A 19,328-nucleotide genomic window follows, 5' to 3' on the forward strand; every position below is an offset into this window, starting at 1 on the left:
GAGCAACTCCTTTCTCCCTTGTATATGGCATGGAGGCAGTCCTACCAATAGAGGTTGAGATACCATCAATGAGAGTCTTGATGGAGGCAAAATTAACAGAAGCCGAGTGGTGTCAAAGCAGATTCGATGAATTGAACTTAGTCGAAGAAAAGCGCATGACAGCTTTATGCCACGGACAGCTATATCAACAAAGAATGAAGAAAGCTTTCGACAAAAAGGTTCGACCTCGCACAATCAAAGAAGGCGACCTTGTACTCAAAAAGATTCAATCTTTTCTCACAGATTCGAGAGGGAAATGGACTCCCAATTATGACGGCCCCTACGTGGTCAAGAGAGCTTTCTCAGGAGGAGCCTTAATACTCACGACTATGGATGGAGAAGAATTCACCCGTCCTGTGAACATCGACGCAGTCAAGAAATACTTCGCCTAAATAAACAAAAGAACAGCTCGCTAAGTTGAAAACTCGCAAAGAGCGACTTAGGCAAAAAAGAGCGTCTCGGTGAATCGAAAACCCGAAAGGGCGATTCAGGCAAAAGTTAGAGAAATAAAAAAAAAATTTCAATCCCGGTAGACTTAAAACCCGAAAGGGGTAGTTTACGCAAAAGTTAGGGATATATGGCAAGTAACTGTGTCCAGGACAAACTTGATCATTCAAAATCCATAGCGGAGTATTCATCAGCAGTAGGTCATCTTCTACGAAGCACGAATACAGCGCAACTCGGAGTGGAAGGGAAAGATAACGGTCGTCACGTTTCATCGTAGCCCTTTTCCCGAAAATTACCAATTTCCAACTTTGTAAATACTCCATGGAATCAAGCATTTGGCTGATTACCATTCCATATATAATAATTTGAGCCTTGTGCTTTTCTTTGCAATCTAGTCTTATTCAGTTTCTTGAAATACATTTTAAGTTTAAACAGTCATTTTCTTGAAACAATTGTTTTCATAAAATAAAATGATTTTACTTGCAAAAATAAAGGTGAAATTTCTTTCTGAGGTTTACAAACAATAGGAAGAATGCAAACAGTTGCTCCGAGAACGGTTGAGATTCCGGGAATCAAGTTTTCCCCATGAGGTCGCTTTGCGAACATCTCCCGATGACGGATCTTTACTTCAATTCATATTACTCATTTCGGACAGCGGACAACTGATAACCAGATATTCCCAACAGAGTTCGAACTACAAGAAGAGGACATCTTCTGATCAACAAGAATTCAAGTCGTATCTTAGGATTTTCCATCCGCGACAATTCTATTCACATTCACTTTACATTTTATCATTTTATCATAATATTCATGCATATATTACATCATAATTGCATAGCCGAATCAGGCTTTGATCCTGTGAATGCCTAAGTCGTTTAGGCATGAACTCAAGTTTCCCCTGCAAGTTCCGGAGAAACTTTTTCCTTCGAAACAACAGTTCATGCACAAGGATCTCACCAAGCAAGTCAACAGATGGTAGTCTCCCTCAAAGAGATAGTTTGTTCACTTTTGGAATTCCTCAGCCGAGAATCTCCTGCAGAGCGACATTCGACAGTCTTCTTCAGATAAGATAGTCTGCTTCACATTTTGGAATTCCCTACAGGTTTGGTATTTCCCCAGCAGGGTCGAGAGGTGCCACTTCTTGTCAAAGAAAATTCAGAACCTCCCAGCAGATCGACAAATGATTCCCCAGCGGAGTCAGCAAATGATAGTCTTCGTCCAGAAGATAGTTCAGATTCCCCAACAAAGTCAGCAAATGGCAGTCTCTTTCAGCAGAGGGCAGTTTGCTCACTTTCTATCATAACAGAGTCAGCAAATGGCAGTCTCTTTCAGCAGAAGACAGTTTGCTCACTTTCTATCATAACAAAGTCAGCAAATGGCAGTCTCTTTCAGCAGAAGACAGTTTGCTCACTTTCTATCATAACAGAGTCAGCAAATGGCAGTCTCTTTCAGCAGAAGACAGTTTGCTCACTTTCTATCGTAACAAAGTCAGCAAATGGCAGTCTCTTTCAGCAGAAGACAGTTTGCTCACTTTCTTTCATGACAGGGTCGACAAATGGCAGTCTCTCCCAGTAGAAGACAGTTTGCTCCCCTAGCAATTGGCAAATGGCAGTCTTTTCCCAAGAAAAGACTGTTTGTCTGTTAAATACTCAAGAGATCGACAAATGGCAGTTTCTTCGAACAGTTTGTCTGTTTCTGGGATGTTTAACTCCCCACAGAGTTGATGAATGGCAGTTTTCCTCTTAGGAAAGCAGTTCGTTGATTCCCCAGGTATCAGTTGACGAATGGCAGTTTTCACCCCGAAAACAGTTCGTCCGCCTTCAAACAAAGTCATTAGCCCCTCTAAAGATCATGAGGCCATATGACATTCTTTCAAAGACGTCAAGTCAAAAGGGAAGATGGTGAAGTTTCTTTACAGCCGTCAAATGGCATCTTATCTCCAAGCGCTGGTAAGAAGTTTGACGAGGAAACAAACCTTTGAAGTTTCTTTACAGCCGTCAAATGGCATCTTACCTCCAAGCGCTGGTAAGAAGTTTGACGAGGAAACAAACCTTTGAAGTTTCTTTACAGCCGTCAAATGGCATCTTACCTCCAAGCGCTGGTAAGAAGTTTGACGAGGAAACAAACCTTTGAAGTTTCTCTACAGCCGTCAAATGGCACCTTACCTCCAAGCGCTGGTAAGAAGTTTGATGAGGAAACAGAGCTTTGGAGATTTTCTCTTTATCTGAGATATTGTCCAAACGCAACTGAGACCAGTTTCGAGATTTGGACATCCGGAACGAGAGGAGGTTGTTTACCTTTTTCTAAGTATCAACACTTAGTTAAAGAAGATGGATTGCGCATCCTACATTGCCATCCATTCACCAGAATCCACATCAAGTATTTCTGCAGGAGTTTGTCTCCTCATCCCCCGCCAAGTGCGACAACGGGATCAAATCATGCAAAGATTTTATCATCTCAGGAGCGCCCAAAATTCGGGCATTCTTTGATATTTAAGTCTCTTTTACGCAGGAGAGATCGAGATCTCAATCTCTCTCCCTCCAGATAAAAGAAACTTAAACAGGGGCATCTGTCATACCCTAATTTTTGACCCCCCTGAGATGACATATCTTCAGGATTTTCATCAAGTCAAAGCAAGTACCCAGAGCAGTCTGACATTCAATCGAGGGTGTTCAAAGACAAGAAAACTCAGGCAAAGGATCAATAAATAGGAGGATTAGTCTCTAACACAATCATGAGACTCAAGAGCTTCATTATTTCACCTATGATTGATTAGACACCCAGTCATCTAAGTACAGAATTACTCGGATCAACAGACCAGGGTTTGGAGCCTTATCAAGGACTAAAATCAGGGAACACTTTTGGGAAACCCTAAAAAGCCCTAGGGGACCATTCAAAGACATCAATCATCTTCAAATAACTCATATGACAAGATCCACTAGACATTACACCTCAATTCAAAGTCTACAGTCATCATTGTCCTCTGGTCGACAATTAGGGTTTTTGACCTAATTCCCCAAGATAGTTGACTTTTAATCAGGGCATGGACCTAAAACTCAAGACATGATCCAAGAGTCTCTATTACCTCAATATAATCCCTTTACATCATTCATTTAAGGAGAAGATCTTGTTTCTACACAAAAGTCCAAAATCTCACCTTATTTGGAAAAAGTCAACTGTATGGGATCACCATTGACTTTTGAGATTTTTGGTCAAACCATGACTTTCAAAGATCAATATCATCAATATATGGATATTAAAGTCATTTGACCAAAGAAATTCAAAGAAATTCATCAAGGAGCAAAAAGTCGGGAATTAGGGTTTTTTAAGGCATGGTGAGAACTCAAAATTTCACCTACACAACTCAAAAAACTTCCAACATGAAAGTTGTAGATCTTGCAAAATAAAACAACATCTTACAAAGGAACTTTTTTCAAAAGATCAATCATTTAAGAGTTTTGGAAATTTTGGAGTTTTAGGTCATAAACACTTAGAAATTTTTCTAAGTGTTTTAACCTAGTTTTCTTCCAACTTTGGCCTCATTTTTCACAAATTTTCCAAAGGATTCTGAAGAAACTCCAAACTAATGATTTGAAGTAGATGTTTAGGGCTTTACAAATTGTGTTCAACCTTCTCCAAATTCATTTTGAGCTAAGAGTTATGCTTGTTCAAAGTTGGCCTCATGAAGTGAAATTATAGGTCATGTACAATTTGAAAGTTTGCAATTTTGTGCATTTTGCTTCACTAAGTGATGCTACACGACCTCTAATACATCTGAAACCATACCACACATCCAAATTCATCATTGCATAAGGATTAGAGAAGATTCCCAAAAACAAAGGCATGTGATTATGTAATGATTGCATTTTTGAATTTATGGCAAATGATGAATCATCAAGGAATCTTGTTCTAAGCCAATTAGAACTCTCCTCTGAATCAGAAATGTTCCCTTGGATCATACAAGATCAATGGTTGGGGAAGCTAGCCCGAAAATGCATCATTGCATTTAGGATCTTTTCAAATTTTCTTCTTGGCTAAGAAACCAAAACTCTCTCATTAAGCAAGCTCACTCTCTCAATCAGTACTGAACCATTTACCTATAAATAGGGGAGCATACTTCAGTAGAAAAACACACCAAAGCAACTCCATTCCTTGCTTTCTCTTTCTCTTCTCATGCTTATTGTTTTTCAAAGTTCTTTGGCAAGAAGAATCGTTTTCTTCAAACCAGAGCTCATCTTTGGAAAGTAAGCATTCTAACATCTCAAGGGAGGTCATTTGAGGTGATCCAAGCACCTGGATCACTTTTGTAAGTGGAGGAACACCATTGTTGCTCTCACTTTGGAGCAGTTGCAGTTGGAGGTCCATAGTGCAATTCAGAAGGTTTCCAATCAAGCTAAGCATCCAGGCATGTTCCATAGGAGGTAGTGAAGCTGTTCAGATGGCTGCAGCTCATCTGTAACTCAAGAATCATCACCCTCCATGTTCACTTGAAGCTCAAATCGAGGGAGGTCCATAGAACAATTCAGGAGGATTTAGGTTACAACAAGCGTTCAGTTAGCATCACTGAACCACAAGGAAGCTTTTGGGATCATTCATACAAGCCCAGGTGCTCTCTATCATCCTCACAACCTCCATTTTCAGAGGTAAGTTTCTGAACTCTACCTCTTTAATTTAAGCACTCTTTATGATAAAGCTCGATTCTATCTTGTTAAGCATCATCAGAGGATTGAAAACCTTCTATCATCATTCATTTATCTTTCAGTATAGTCATTTAATTTGATTTTCAAAATTTAGGGTTCTTCACGATTTCTGGCAAATTAGTTAGATATAGTTGATATAAATTTATGTTAGTTACATATTTAGAATCGTGAGTGAATTTAGAATAAGTTTCATCTTTACATCTTTGCAAATGGTTGAGAAATGAGCAAGTTCATAAATTCAAAATCTGAGAACTTGAGGTTGAAGATGACAATGGTAGTGGCGCGCAAATTTCAAATTCAGGGTTGAGTTTATTTTATTTTGAATGATACCTATTTCATAAACGACTAAAACGTGATAGCCCAGTGGTAAAGAGTGTTTGTGTGTTGCGCGTGCCCAAGGTCTGGGGTTCGAATCCCCCTCGCCCCAGACCTTTTGATTTTATTTTCTTTTTGCTTCTATACACTTGAATAACATATGAGTTGCAAAGGAGTCAGCTTACTATCACCATGCGCGCGCTGGCCCAGTGGTTTGGTTTTGGGTGTGTGACTTGGAAGGCGTGAGTTCAATCCCTCTAGGTGACAAAACCTTATTTTTTATCACTTTTCCCATTTGATTTCTTCACAACTTTACACAATTAATTAACCTATCAAATTAAATCATTTTCACTTCATTTTTTACACACTTGTTATTTAATATATCTATTTTATGAATAATCAAAAAAATCATAAAAATATTATTTATTTCATATATTTTTATTAGGTTTAAAATAGTATGTTTTAAGTGTTTTCTTAAATACTTTAAATGCATATATTCATTTTTTGTTTTAACCTAATTATTTTTGTGAATAAAGTTTATGATAAAACCCTAATTATTTAGGTCTTAATTAGGCATAGATCTTTTTTCTTTACCTTAATTAAGTTGACTTTCTGTCAATTTTCAAAACTGTTTTCAATCTCCGAATAAATCGAATAATTAAGGTTTTCAAACAACAAAACCTTATATTATTTCAAATCATTTTCAAAACTAATTTTACACCAGTACTATAAAGTACTGGGCCTCTAATAGAGTGTAAGTCCCAAACACCTTCTCTTCTTAGCTTGTTTTCAAAACTGTATTTTCAAAATCTTCTTTCTGTTTTAAAAAACATTCTTCTGGTATTTGAAGGGCATTATTCCCGGTGAAACTCTTCAGATACCTATGTGACCTTTGTCCATCTTCACTTCTTCTGTTTTCAAAAACCATTAACTATTTATCATATATATATTCAACTGTTATCCACCAATTACTGTTGAGGCTCTGTACATACTTCTTCAAAGGCCTCCACTCCATCCAGGATAGGCTTTACAAGCTTTCAATTTACAGTCTTTATTTAAATTACTGTCAAATATAAACTGTGCATATATATTAGTTTAGAACTACGTTTGAGTATAAACCTTAGGACAATTAAACTATATATATATATTATAGGAATATGACCTAGGACTGAGAATGTCTTCCCGGTGAAGGCTCTTTCCTAATTAGAGATCTGTAGTTCAAACCCCCAAGATGAATTATTCCCGGTGAAACATCTTGGCAAAAACCTTAGAATCCAAAAATATAGGACACATCCACCCAAAGAGGAATTATTCCCGGTGAAACCTCTTACCCATTTGCTTAGAGCCAAAATAAGTTCAAAACTACATAGCTTTCTCTTGTGCTATAACAAGGACCCTCGATTAGCCTCCTCTTGGGCTTTGTACAAGGACCCACAGGCTTCTTAAAAGCATTTCCAGCTTCCTCTTGAGCTTGTATACAAGGACCCATCAGGTTTCTTATAAACATAGGAACAGGTCTTTAGTCACCTTTTAGCCTACCCTGGTGAGTTTTCTTCCAATTTAAACCAGACTTTTAACAAGCCAAGTTTGTCTCAATTTTGCATTGAGTACACCTTTTGGAATGAGAGACATGGACAGTCTCTGTCACCCTTATCTTCATCAATCTTCCTTAGCAGAGTCTAGGATCCATATTTGCTTATCCTCAGCATGAGTCAGCCTTCATCTTGGGCTTTAAACAAGAAGTCTCCACTAGATAATCTTTCTGCCATTCACCAAAAGAGTCACAACCCCTGGAAAGGGTTAGCTTCCAAATCAATCCATCATTTCAATAACAACCCCTGGAAAGGGTTAGCTTCCAAATCAATCCATCATTTCAATAACAACCCCTGGAAAGGGTTAGCCTCCAAAGTCAATTAATCAAAAAGAGTCACGACCCCTGGAAAGGGTCAGCCTCCAAAAAACATGATAAAGTCAGTCTTTTAACAGACAATTTCTCCAGCTGAGTCAAAACCCCTGGAAAGGGTTAGCCTCCAAAATCAGTCTTTCAAAAAATCAAAGATTCATTCTCTTAGGAGATAATCTCCCCAAATAGAGTCTCCCTAAGTAGAGTCAGCCTCAATTCTGGGCTTCGTACAGAACACCAAAAACTCCTTAGTTTAAATACTCCCCAGTAGAGTTATCATTTCAATAAATCAATAAAATCAATCAAAAAGCCTCAAGCTTGGGCCTCATTCAAGCCAGCTAAAGTCAAATCTTTCATATAGTAGATAGACATAGCTTATCTCTATAGAGAGATATTTTTACTACTCTACCACATTCAAACAAACAAACATTTCAATTTCCATTTCATTCAAAGTCTCCCATTTAGGACTCTGAAAGACATGCTCTGGCACATCCCCAGACTTGTACACTTTCCCTAATTTGGATGAGCATCTTTCTTTCATTTTAGAGGCACGATGGCTGTCATACTTGATCAACCAAGTAGACTCCCCTCTTAATGAAACATCATTTTTTTTAGTTTTTCTGTCACTTTTAAATGTTTGTGGTAGAATAGTACAAATACCTCTCTGTAAAGATGATTTCATGTCTCTTTACTGTAAACAGAGATTTAATTCCAAGCTTCAACCTTGAGCTTCAAGCAAGGCACCAAAAACAAGTAATTTCCCTAGTTAGTTCCCCGAACTACATTAAGCTCTGACTTCCACTAGGGATATGTAGGCATGAGGTTCACAAGGAATCTCAGCGAGCTAATAAAGTACCAAAAATAGTCAGTCTGTCTATCTGTCTGTCTTTCTTTAATCAATTCAATTCTCTCTCCTAACACAAAGGAGAAACTTTCCCAATCATTAGCAGCAAACACAATCACAATGACACAGAGAAGGTTCCTGTAGAGTACTACAGATATGTAGGGTGTTTAAACACTTCCCTATGTATAACCGACCCCCCGGACTCCAGAATTTCTAGTCTAGGTGAATCCCCACACTTAGCAAACTCCTAGGGTTTAGTTGAGATCTTTTTTTCCCTTTCCTACTCGTAGGACCAATAAGAAAGTTCGTGTGATATCGTAGGAAGAACTGAAACAAAATTCATCCCACCACGGGCGCATTCTCCTTCCAAATTTCGCGTGAAGGGTTTAGCGTGCCGTCCTCCCAAGTGAAACGGGGAGGTAAAGAAAACGACACCACACTACTATTATGTTCTTTGCCTCAATCACATGCTCACTTCAAAGAAACTCTCCTGTATGGAAGGGAGTCCCTGATGTTTGAAGAAGTTCAATCAGCCTTGTATTCTAAGGACTTGAACGAACGAAAGGAGCATAAACCTTCGATTGTTGGTGAAGGTTTGGCCGTTAAAGGAAAACTCTTACGAAAGGATGGTAAGTTTGACAAGAAGAAAGGCAAAAGCCTGTCGAAGTCTTACAGTGGCGAAACATCTAGTATTCGATGCTATCATTGTAAGAAGGAGGGTCACACAAGAAAGGTGTGTCCTGAACGCCTGAAAGATCATGGAGGTAAGGATAATGGAAATGCAGCCATTGTTCAAGATGATTTTGAATCATCTGATGTTCTTGTGGTTTCAAGCAGTGACTCGAGAAGAGAGTGGATTATGGATTCAGGTTGCACTTGGCACATGACTCCAAACAAAGACTTGTTCGAGGAATTATGTGATCAAAATGATGGATCAGTATTGCTGGGAAACAACAAGGCTTGCAAGATTGCAGGTGTTGGATCTGTAAGGTTCAAGCTCCATGATGAGTCAATAAGGTTGTTGACTGAAGTCAGGTATGTTCTCGATTTGAAGAGAAACCTACTTTCTCTTGGTGAATTCGACAAGAAAGGATATGTTTTCCAAGGAGATAAAAATGTCCTAAGAGTTATGAAGGGGTCGAAGGAAGTCTTGAGAGGCGTGATGAAACAGGGCTTGTATACCGTTGAGGCTGAAGTTGTAAGTGGTTCAACAAACGTTGCATCCACGAAACCTTTGTCGAAGACAGAAATCTGGCACATGAGATTGGGTCATGTCTGTGAAAGGGGCCTGGTCAAATTAGGGAAATAAAATCTGCTTGGTGGAGACAAAGTCGAGAAGGTGAAATTTTGTGAACCCTGTGTATTTGGAAAATCTTGCAGAGTGAAGTTCAACAAAGGCAAACATAGAACACATGGATCCCTTGATTACATCCATGCTGATCTTTGGGGGCCTGCAAGTTGTTCATCACATTCAGGAGCAAGGTATTTTCTATCCATAGTAAATGATTATTCCAGAAAATTATGGGTATTCATCCAGAAGACTAGGGATGAAACTTTTGAGAATTTCAAAAGTTGGAAGACTCTGGTTGAAAATCAGACTGGCCGAAAGGTCAAGAGGTTGAGAACCGACAATGGCCTTGAATTTTGCAATGAGGCATTCGACAGTTTTTGTGCTGCCTCTAGTATTGCAAGGCACAGAACTACTGCAGGTACTCGACAGCAAAATGGTTTGGCTGAAAGGTTTAATCGAATTATTTTGGAGAGAGTCAGATGTATGTTGACTAGTGCTTGGTTAAAGAAGGTGTTCTGGGCTGAGGCTGTTTCGACAGCAACATATCTGATAAACAGATGTCCTTCGACAGCGTTAGATATGAAGACACCCGAAGAAGTTTGGTCGGGACATCCACCAGATCTCGACAAACTGAGAGTATTTGGCTGCGTAGCCTATGCTCACATTAGGCAAGACAAGGTCGAACCTAGAGCTCTGAAATGCATGTTCATGGGATACCTGAAGGAGTCAAATCTTATAGGCTACGATGCCTAGAGCCAGGTCACAGAAGGTGTATCACCAGTCGAGATGTAGTTTTCAATGAAGCTGAAATGGCTTTTAAGCAAACTGATGATGTTGGTCGAAGTACAGAAACATCTGACGAAGAGCTGGAACAGATAGAGATTCCTGTTGAAGTGGAGCATGTTGATGCTGAATTGCATATCCCTGATGAAGTCGAAGAAGAAGCAGAAGATGCTGAGGAAGTTGAGGAAACTGACGATGACTACCTATTGTCGAGAGATAGGTCGAGAAGAGTCATGAAGACACTTCAGTGACTTGGGTATGCAGATCTTATAGCTTATGCCTTAATCTCTGCAAGTGAGGTTCTAGACGAAGAACCTAGAGACTACAAGGAAGTTATGAGGAGTCAAAATAAGACTGAATGGCTTAAGGCCGTGGATGATAAGATGAAATCTCTTCATGATAATCACACTTGGGAACTAATTAAGAAACCTATTGGGGCAAGGTTAGTCAGCTGTAAATGGATTTTCAAAGTTAAGGAAGGAATTGAAGGAGTGACGTCAAAAAGATACAAGGCAAGGTTAGTTGCAAGGGGTTTCACTCAGAAAGAAGGTGTCGACTTCAATGATGTGTTTTCTCTTGTTGTGAAGCATAGGTCCATTCGAATGTTGCTTGCCATGGTGGCACAGTTCGACCTTGAATTGGAACAGATGGATGTGAAGACAGCGTTCTTGTATGGTGATCTAGATGAAACGATCCTAATGAGGTAACCTGAAGGGTATGTCGAAAAGGGGAAGGAAGATTATGTGTGCAAGCTAAAGAGATCTTTATATGGGCTGAAACAATCTCCTCGACAGTGGAATAGGAGATTCGACAAGTTCATGGCACGCATAAGTTTCATTAGAAGTCAGTTCGACCATTGCGTGTACTTCTGATTTCAACCTGGTAATTCATTTGTTATTTTGTTGCTTTATTTGGATGATATTCTCATAGCAAGCAACAGTGTCAAAGATGTAAAGAGGGTGAAGGGTGAACTTAATAAGGAGTTCGATATAAAGGATCTGGGAGCTGCTTCCAGGATTCTTGGAATTGACATTCGAAGAGATAGAAAAAAGTCGAAGTTATAATTATCTCAAGAGGCATATCTACAAGAGATTATCGAAAAGGTTGGTATGTCGAATTCGAAGCCAGTTGTGACTCCAACAAACCCTCAATTCAAGTTGAGTATTGATCAGTGTCCCAGTACTGATGTTGAAATAGCCTATATGAATGGCATCCCATATGCTAATATAGTTGGTTCTTTGATGTATGCTATGGTCTGTACTAGACCCGATATAGCATATGTAGTAAGTCTTGTAAGCAGGTACATGGCGAATCCTGGAAAGGTTCACTGGCAAGCATTGAAGTGGATTTTAAGGTACATAAATGGGTCTCTGAACAGGGTCCTAATTTATGGTGGAGCCTTGGGTGAAGATAGTAAAGCAGCAATCGAAGGATATGTCGACTCTGATTATGCAGGTTGTATGGATTCTAAAAAATCTATTTCTGGATATGTTTTCACTATGTTTGGCACAACAATTAGCTGGAAAGCAACACTTCAGAAGGTTGTTTCTCTATCAACCACTGAAGCAGAATATATTGCTCTCACTGAAGCTGTGACAGAAGCATTGTGGCTTGAAGGTTTTGCAAAGGAGCTGAAACTTCAAGGTCAAGGTATCACTGTTAAATGTGATAGTCAAAGTGCAATACACCTTTCGAAGAATTCAGCCTATCATGAGCGAACTAAGCACATTGATGTGAGGCTGCATTTCGTCAAAGGAGTAATCGAGCGTGGAGAAGTCCAAGTGCTGAAGGTTTCGACTGAGGATAATGCTGCTGATATGATCACCAAGACATTGTCGAGTTGCAAGTTTTTCTACTGTATGCAGTTGATAAAGCTGCATGAAGAAAGCTTGTTTGTTCCCTTGACGTTGTAGAGTTAGGTCCAAGGTGGAGATTTTTGAGATATTGGATCGAACTCTAGTATGGTCGAAGGGTAGCTTCTTGGTTCGACAGTTCGACAGGGTGAAGCATGACGTCGAAGGTTGCTCACATGCTGGTGTCGAAGTGTGCATGCTGTAGTCGAAGATGGGTCGAGCATGCAGGTGTTTAAACCCTAATTGATTAGGTTAGCTTGTTTATTAAGTTGGCTTGTGTAATGGGCCTTGCTGAAAAAGCCCATTAGTTAGTATGTTAGGTTTTATTATAAATAACATACTAGTCTCTCATCATTGCTAAGCTGCAAATCCTAATTTAGGGTGAGAGAGGTTATTTGTTATTCTTGTAAACTTGTAATCTAGTTTTAAGAGAAAGTGAATGAATAGCAGTTATAACCAATTCTTGTGTTCTTCTTCTCCTCTCTAATTCCCTATTATACTTTGTTATTGGTATCGTTTTTCACAACATATTAGACAGGTTTATTTAACAACTCAGTGATGTTTCTGGACATGCATATCCAGAATTATCAAGCGAGAAATTTGATAAAACACCACCTTTCATGTTCTTCTCCATCATGATCAAAGTGAGCTTACCTTCAAAACCCTTAAAAAACTTCTTTCATCTACAAGTTTTATGTTCTGGAAAGGACAATATTGTCTTGCTGCTTTGATGCGCTTCCACGTGGATGTCTTAACTGAACTCCAACCATTTTTCTTTCTTTCTGATAAAATAATTTTCTTTTTCTACTTTTTAAAGGTTGATACTACCACTTATTTCATTTATATAATATAATATAATATATTTGTTAACAGTTTTATAATATTTGCTTTCCATAGATTTTTACTACTGATACCATACAATAGATTTCAATAGGTTTATACTACTGGTCTAATAGAATTTTTTTAAATGATGTTATTTTATAAATGAGAGAAAAATGTATATTGATTCAAATCTTTTTGTAAACGATACCTAAACAAAATAAATATTTGTATACGGAAAAAAATTATTATTATTCTAAATATTTTTATATACAAAAAATGGTATTTATGATCCAAATAATTTTGATTCAAAAATAGTATACATGAAAAAATATTTTATTGATCTAAATTCACTACTAAAATTTTAAACTATAATATATATAATACTTTTTGAAAGACTGTATCGTTTATAATTTCATTCCAACAAAAAATTGGTACATAACATCTTTAAATTAAAAATATTTCCATTAAATCAAAATATCAAATATTAACGGGAACATAAAGTTACAGATCAAAATATTGAATATTAATGGAAACATGAAGTTACTGATTAAAATATTGAATATTAACGGGAACCTGAAGATATTTGATTAAAATATTTAATATTAACGCAAACGTGAAGTTACTGATCAAAATATTGAATATTAACGAGAACATAAAGTTACTGAACAAAATATTGAATATTAACAGGAACATGAAGTTACTGATCAAAATAATGAATTTTTTTTCACGGGTAACCAGACATTTTTCTATTAAAAAATATACATTTGAAACAAATGTGTGTCATGTACCAAAATACGTGCATCAAAATACTTTTTTTACTAATTATACATTAAATTATTAATCTCTAGACTCAGTTCATTTTCTCCAGAGATGAATCTCCGAATGTTCTTGAAACTTTGAATTTTAAATACGTTTTTATGTTATTTAAGGTATTAGATATGGTGCACCCATATATGTTTCCCAAAGCTACTATCAGGATGTATGTTAAACTAGACAAAGTGAATGATGATGTTAAATTGGATGAAGTAAGTGATGATGTTAAACCGAATGATGTTAAATCGATGCTAGACCCATTTTTTGTTGAGGTGGATGTTCAAGAATAATTTATGAATAAACAAGAGTTTATTGTTCATGAACATATGCTATAATGGGTCGGCATGAAGGTTGACAAATTAAGATTTAGTGTTGTAATTGGAAGGTCTAACATTGGTCGTAATAGAAGACAAACATTTGTAACAATGAGATGTGAAAGAAGTGGCGTATCATTCACCGATTATGAAGTTGAAACGTAATGACAGCGGATTAAGAAAATATAAATGTCAGTTTAAATTGTGAGGATAGCGTAAGGTGAATGATACATGGAAATTTAAAGTGGCTTTTAGTAAATATAATCAAGCCTTGAGTGACAAGCTAGCCGATTATTCCAATGTATGTCGTCTTATTCTAGAGTAGAAGGAACTTGTTTTGGGCATGACATTAAACATGACGGCACTGAAAAACATACTTGTAACTTTGAAATGGAAAAGACCTCGGAATGTTTCAATATTAAACAAGTATACAGTGTGCGTGCCTGGAACAACAAGGCGGTATGAGCGAGAAGTTGTAATGTGAGTCTAGAATTGTGTTATGTGTTTTATGTTATTGTGTGTGTGCAATGTTTCAGGGGGAGAAGTCATAATGTGAGTCTAGAATTGTGTTATGTGTTTTATGTTGTTGTGTGTATGCAATGTTTCAGGGGGGAACACAAGTGTTTATTTACTTTGGTTCAAAGTCGACTCAATTCCAAGTGAAAGCTTGTCGAACATAAAAAAAGGGAGAGCCTGAAGTTACATGTCTCTAATATATTCAAGGGGAGAACACAATACAGTTTTGTTTCTTGTCTCTTGAGCTTTCTTTTTGTTTATTATTAATTATTGAGTCTCTTTCATGATTGCACATCGTTTGTTTTAGCATGCATAATTCAATTGTATGTATTTGAGTATGATCGTTATGTTTTCATTCAATTGCTTGACTTAATGGAACAAGAACCATATTTGAGTTTGCTTCAAGTAGGGATGGCAAGCAGACCCAAACCTGCGGGATCCACCCGCAACCGAACCCGAGTCAACGGGTGAAAACCCGAGTTAACTGGATTTGGGTTCGGGTTTGGGTGCCACCAGATATTTCGGGTGTAGGTTTGGGTAGTGTGAAATCTGCACCCGAGTTGACTGTAGGAAAATTGTATTTTATGTATTTTGCTTCGGGTTTGGGTGAAAAAACCCGAACCCAACGGGTGTGGACGTGAGTGTTACTTTGCCACCCGAACAACATTTGGGTTTGGGTTCGGATGTCGATTTCGGTAGTGTGAAACTCGCACCCGGCCTGACCCGTTGCCATCCCTAGGTTCAGGTTATGTGGGAATTGAAATCTGAAACTATTTTGAAAAACTTGAAAAATTGAGATTTAATGTGTATGACTCAAATCAGTCACAATTTTTTACTCGAATCAAATTAGATAGAGGGGAACATGAAATTTTTGGTGTCTGTTACGCAAATCAAAGCTTAAACATGATTCGAATCACACATCTCCTGATAGTCACTGCCTCATTTGATTCAAATCACACATTCTACATGACTCGAATCACAAGCTTTTTCATTTTTTTTTGCTGTCTGGTTCTGACCAATTTGACTTGAATCAAGCTTTGTACATGACTCAAATCATGAGCCTTCATGACTCAAACCACAAATACAATATGACTAGAATCATAGGAAATGGGTCACTTTTCTATATGTCAATCTTGTTTTACTTTCCTGGCTCATTTGACTCAAATCACAAATGCTCTTGACTCATTTTTATTAAGGAAACTCATAACCAAAAGTGTGATTTTCTAAAATCAACAACCTCCATTTTTAAAACTTAAAATCTTTTACAAATAGGATTTCTTTCATCTTCAACCTCTAGTTTTATTCTAGATCTTGATTATAGAGATTTGAAATTGTTAAGGGTGATGTGTCTTGAAACTAACATTTCTTGAAGGTTTGGTAAGGATTTTTCAGAAAGCTTGCAAGATTCTGGTTGTTGTGACTGGTAGTGACAAATTCTAATAAAAAGGAGGCTCTTCTCTCCAGGTTGACCTTAGTGGTGTTATGTGGAATCCTACAGTTAGGATAAGAGTTCTTCTCAATCTTCAGACAATTAATCGCTTAAGAAAACAGTGGGATCAAGGGTGATTTCCACATACGAAGACTTGGAGCAGATTGATGAAGTTGGAAGATTCAAGAAGCGAGAATCAAGTAAAGATTTCACATAGAGTTCGACATAAATGTTGTATACAAGTCAAGATCCAGATAGGAAATTTATATGTCTCAGCATTATTGTGGATTAGTGATTTTATAAATTTGTGTAATGTTTGTCAAAACATATTGGAAGATCTACTTTCAATTGGAAACCATTGTATAGTGGATTAGGCTAATGCGAGGACAATAAATTCGCACCATTATACATCCCAAAGAACGCTCTCTATCTCTCTTGAAGTTTAATTTTTCATAGGTTATTGCATGTTTAGGCAATCATTTATTAGTGTAGTCTATCGTTAAGTTCTCTTGATAGCGATTTAGTATATAAATTTAGGTTTTGTTAGAATTGGAACCTATTTGTGTTTTAGTAATGATTAAAATCTACAGACTAGTGGTGTTAGAGAGAGAGAGAGAGAGAGAGAGTTAAAATTCAATCATATTCAAGTGTAAGTGGGAGATTGTTGATTGCTTAGAGGAGAAGGTTAATTAGAAAATATTTGACCATCATCCTTTCATCCTTCCACCTTCAAATTATATTTGAAGTTCAAAGAGGTGGATTCTAATTAGGTATTGATTGAGAAATTAATCCCTACAAATATAAAATGCATGTTCGAAAAAAAGGGAGTGATTCTATAATTGATTGTGTTCTTGTATAACAAGTGGCAATTGTGTTGAGAATAATGCAAATGTGAGTGTGGATAATAGTCCTACATTGAAAATGCATGTGGTGACTTGAGCATATATAAGTGGGAGAATCCACTCACCTATCACCTTAAGGTTTTAGGTGGAGAAGTGGCGTGTCTCTCACAAAGGTGTGTTGCTCATGTGGAATGTCTCTGAAATTAACAATGCTCCCGACTCGACCCTCCCCCGATTTTTGCGCTAACAAATGGTATCATAAGTCTTTGGTTCGAGAAAGGGACCAGTTTACTTGTAGTTGAAGAGAGTCAACACAAGGTGTGTTGCTCATGTGAAATGTCCCTAAAATTAACAATGTTCCCGACTCAACTCTCCCCCGATTGTTGCGCTAACAAATTGTTATGTGTTACAAGTTATATATTTGTAATTTTACTTTTATCAATCAATACTACATAAAATTACATTCTTTACCGGAATTCTATTTAAATTTTATAGAGATACAAGCCGAAATTAAGTTTAGTTTGCTAATAAGAAAAGATAAATTAAGTTAATTTTAGTTTAGTTAATAAGATAGGCTAACAATGGACAAAAGATAAATTAAAAAAAGTGAATTATAGAATGGCCAAACTTTTAATTTATGTATTTATCTCTATACTACTAAAACTTTTAGATGTGTCGTGTCCAAACACTCCAACAAAAATATTCTTACTTTCTCTTCTAACAAAGCAATTAAAAGAGCCAATTACGTAAAGAACAAAATAATTATTTTAAATTACCTCTTTATTAAAGAAGATTCTCATCTTCACCCATTTTTCATTTCAAACAAATTCTACTTATTTTCTTAGATAAGAAATTAAAAAAAAAATCAAGTATTCTCTCTCGCAATTGTATAGCTTAATTCTTCGAATTAGTGATGATTAGAACAAACGGCAAAGGTTTTCTCAAAAAAAAAATTAGCACATATTAATAAAAAAATCATATAAGAAAAATAAATTAATCACATTTTAAACATTACTTATCTATTTTTTTTCTTTTAATTCTATTTACTTTTTTTTTTCTTTTGAAACTTCTTTTACATTATATACATAACCTCTTCTATAGGTCTACATTGCTTGTTAAGTTAACCCAAACAAACCTTGATAAGCACTCAAAGAACAAAAAGAGCTTCAAACTCTTAACACCAAACCAACCCCCCTTTACTTCCAAATTCACAACCACTTCTCAACAAAACAACATTCTTCTTCTCCCAATCAACCATGTCTCTTCAACCTCCACCACAACAACCTGTTCAAGTCTACCCAACCGCAGTCACAAACCAACCATCTTCTCATAATTCAAACGGAAACTATGGTCCGGTTTTCATCGTCCTCGCAATACTACTAGTCATTTCAGTTATCGGTTGTTTCCTCGGACGCTTATGTAACCGACGCAAACATAATAGCAACAACAATAATCAAGATCGTCCACGCGACGCTCCCTTGAGACGGCCGGTTAAGCCGAGTAGGCAGCAGCAGATTCATGATTTGCAATCAAGAGAAGAAGAGGATGTTGAACTTGGTGGGATTGATAAAAGAAGACCTCCGCCGATAATTACAAGGCCTAGAGTTGTTGCTTTTGAACCAGAAGGTAGAGGTTTTCAGCCACATGGAAATGGTAATGGTAACGGTAACGTGCGTGATTTTGACATGAAATCTGATCATGAAGGTGATCATCAGTTTAGATCAGGTTTAGGACAATGATATGAATCTATATACAATCTCTAGTAACTTAATTATTATAAGTAAATATTTACTTTTTAATTTTATTAGATAATTAATATATTATATATAAATTTGATATATTAGTTATTCAATAACTTTAAAAGTATATTTTTATTTATAATAGTAACTAGAAGTGTCTGCTAAAGAAGTTATGTAAGATTAGTCGCTGTATTTAAAAATTCCCACTATAAATTTAATTCCTTCGGATTATTTTTTTTATTGTTATATTTTTAGTTCTGGATTTTCAAATTCAGATGTAAATGTAGTTAAAAATTATATACTTCCTCCGTTTTAAAATAGTGTAATTTTATGAAATTAAATTTGTTTCAAAATAAATGTCAAATTTAGTAATGATTGCAATTTTATGTTTTATTTATTACTCTCTACATTACTTTCAACACATTTATAAGGTTAATATAGGAAAACTCTTATGTTTTATAACACTATAATTTCATTCTTTAATCTGTCTGGAAACTCATTTTGAAACAGAGGGAGTATATGGTTTGTGTCTTTTATATATGCATCAAATTTACTTGTAGAGAATCGCACGAATTTCATGACATTCTTAGTACATGTTTGGATTGGCTTCTACTAGTCTCAAAAACACTTAATGTCCGCTTTAACTTAAAAGTTAGTTTTTCTCTTGTTTGGATATTT

The 19,328-nt window shown here is 36.6% G+C and overlaps 1 protein-coding gene across 1 annotated transcript; it reads left to right on the plus strand.

Moving 5' to 3' along the window:
- The first annotated feature begins 18,010 nt into the window (after positions 1 to 18,010).
- LOC131617193 (uncharacterized) lies at positions 18,011 to 18,965 on the plus strand. The gene has a single exon (XM_058888538.1). It carries the CDS (start codon positions 18,168 to 18,170, stop codon positions 18,648 to 18,650), a length of 483 nt encoding a protein of 160 aa, XP_058744521.1. The 5' UTR covers positions 18,011 to 18,167; the 3' UTR covers positions 18,651 to 18,965.
- The last annotated feature ends 363 nt before the right edge of the window (positions 18,966 to 19,328 follow it).

This window comes from Vicia villosa, linkage group LG7 (genome assembly GCF_029867415.1).
Source record: "Vicia villosa cultivar HV-30 ecotype Madison, WI linkage group LG7, Vvil1.0, whole genome shotgun sequence".
Taxonomy (NCBI): Eukaryota; Viridiplantae; Streptophyta; class Magnoliopsida; order Fabales; family Fabaceae; genus Vicia; species Vicia villosa.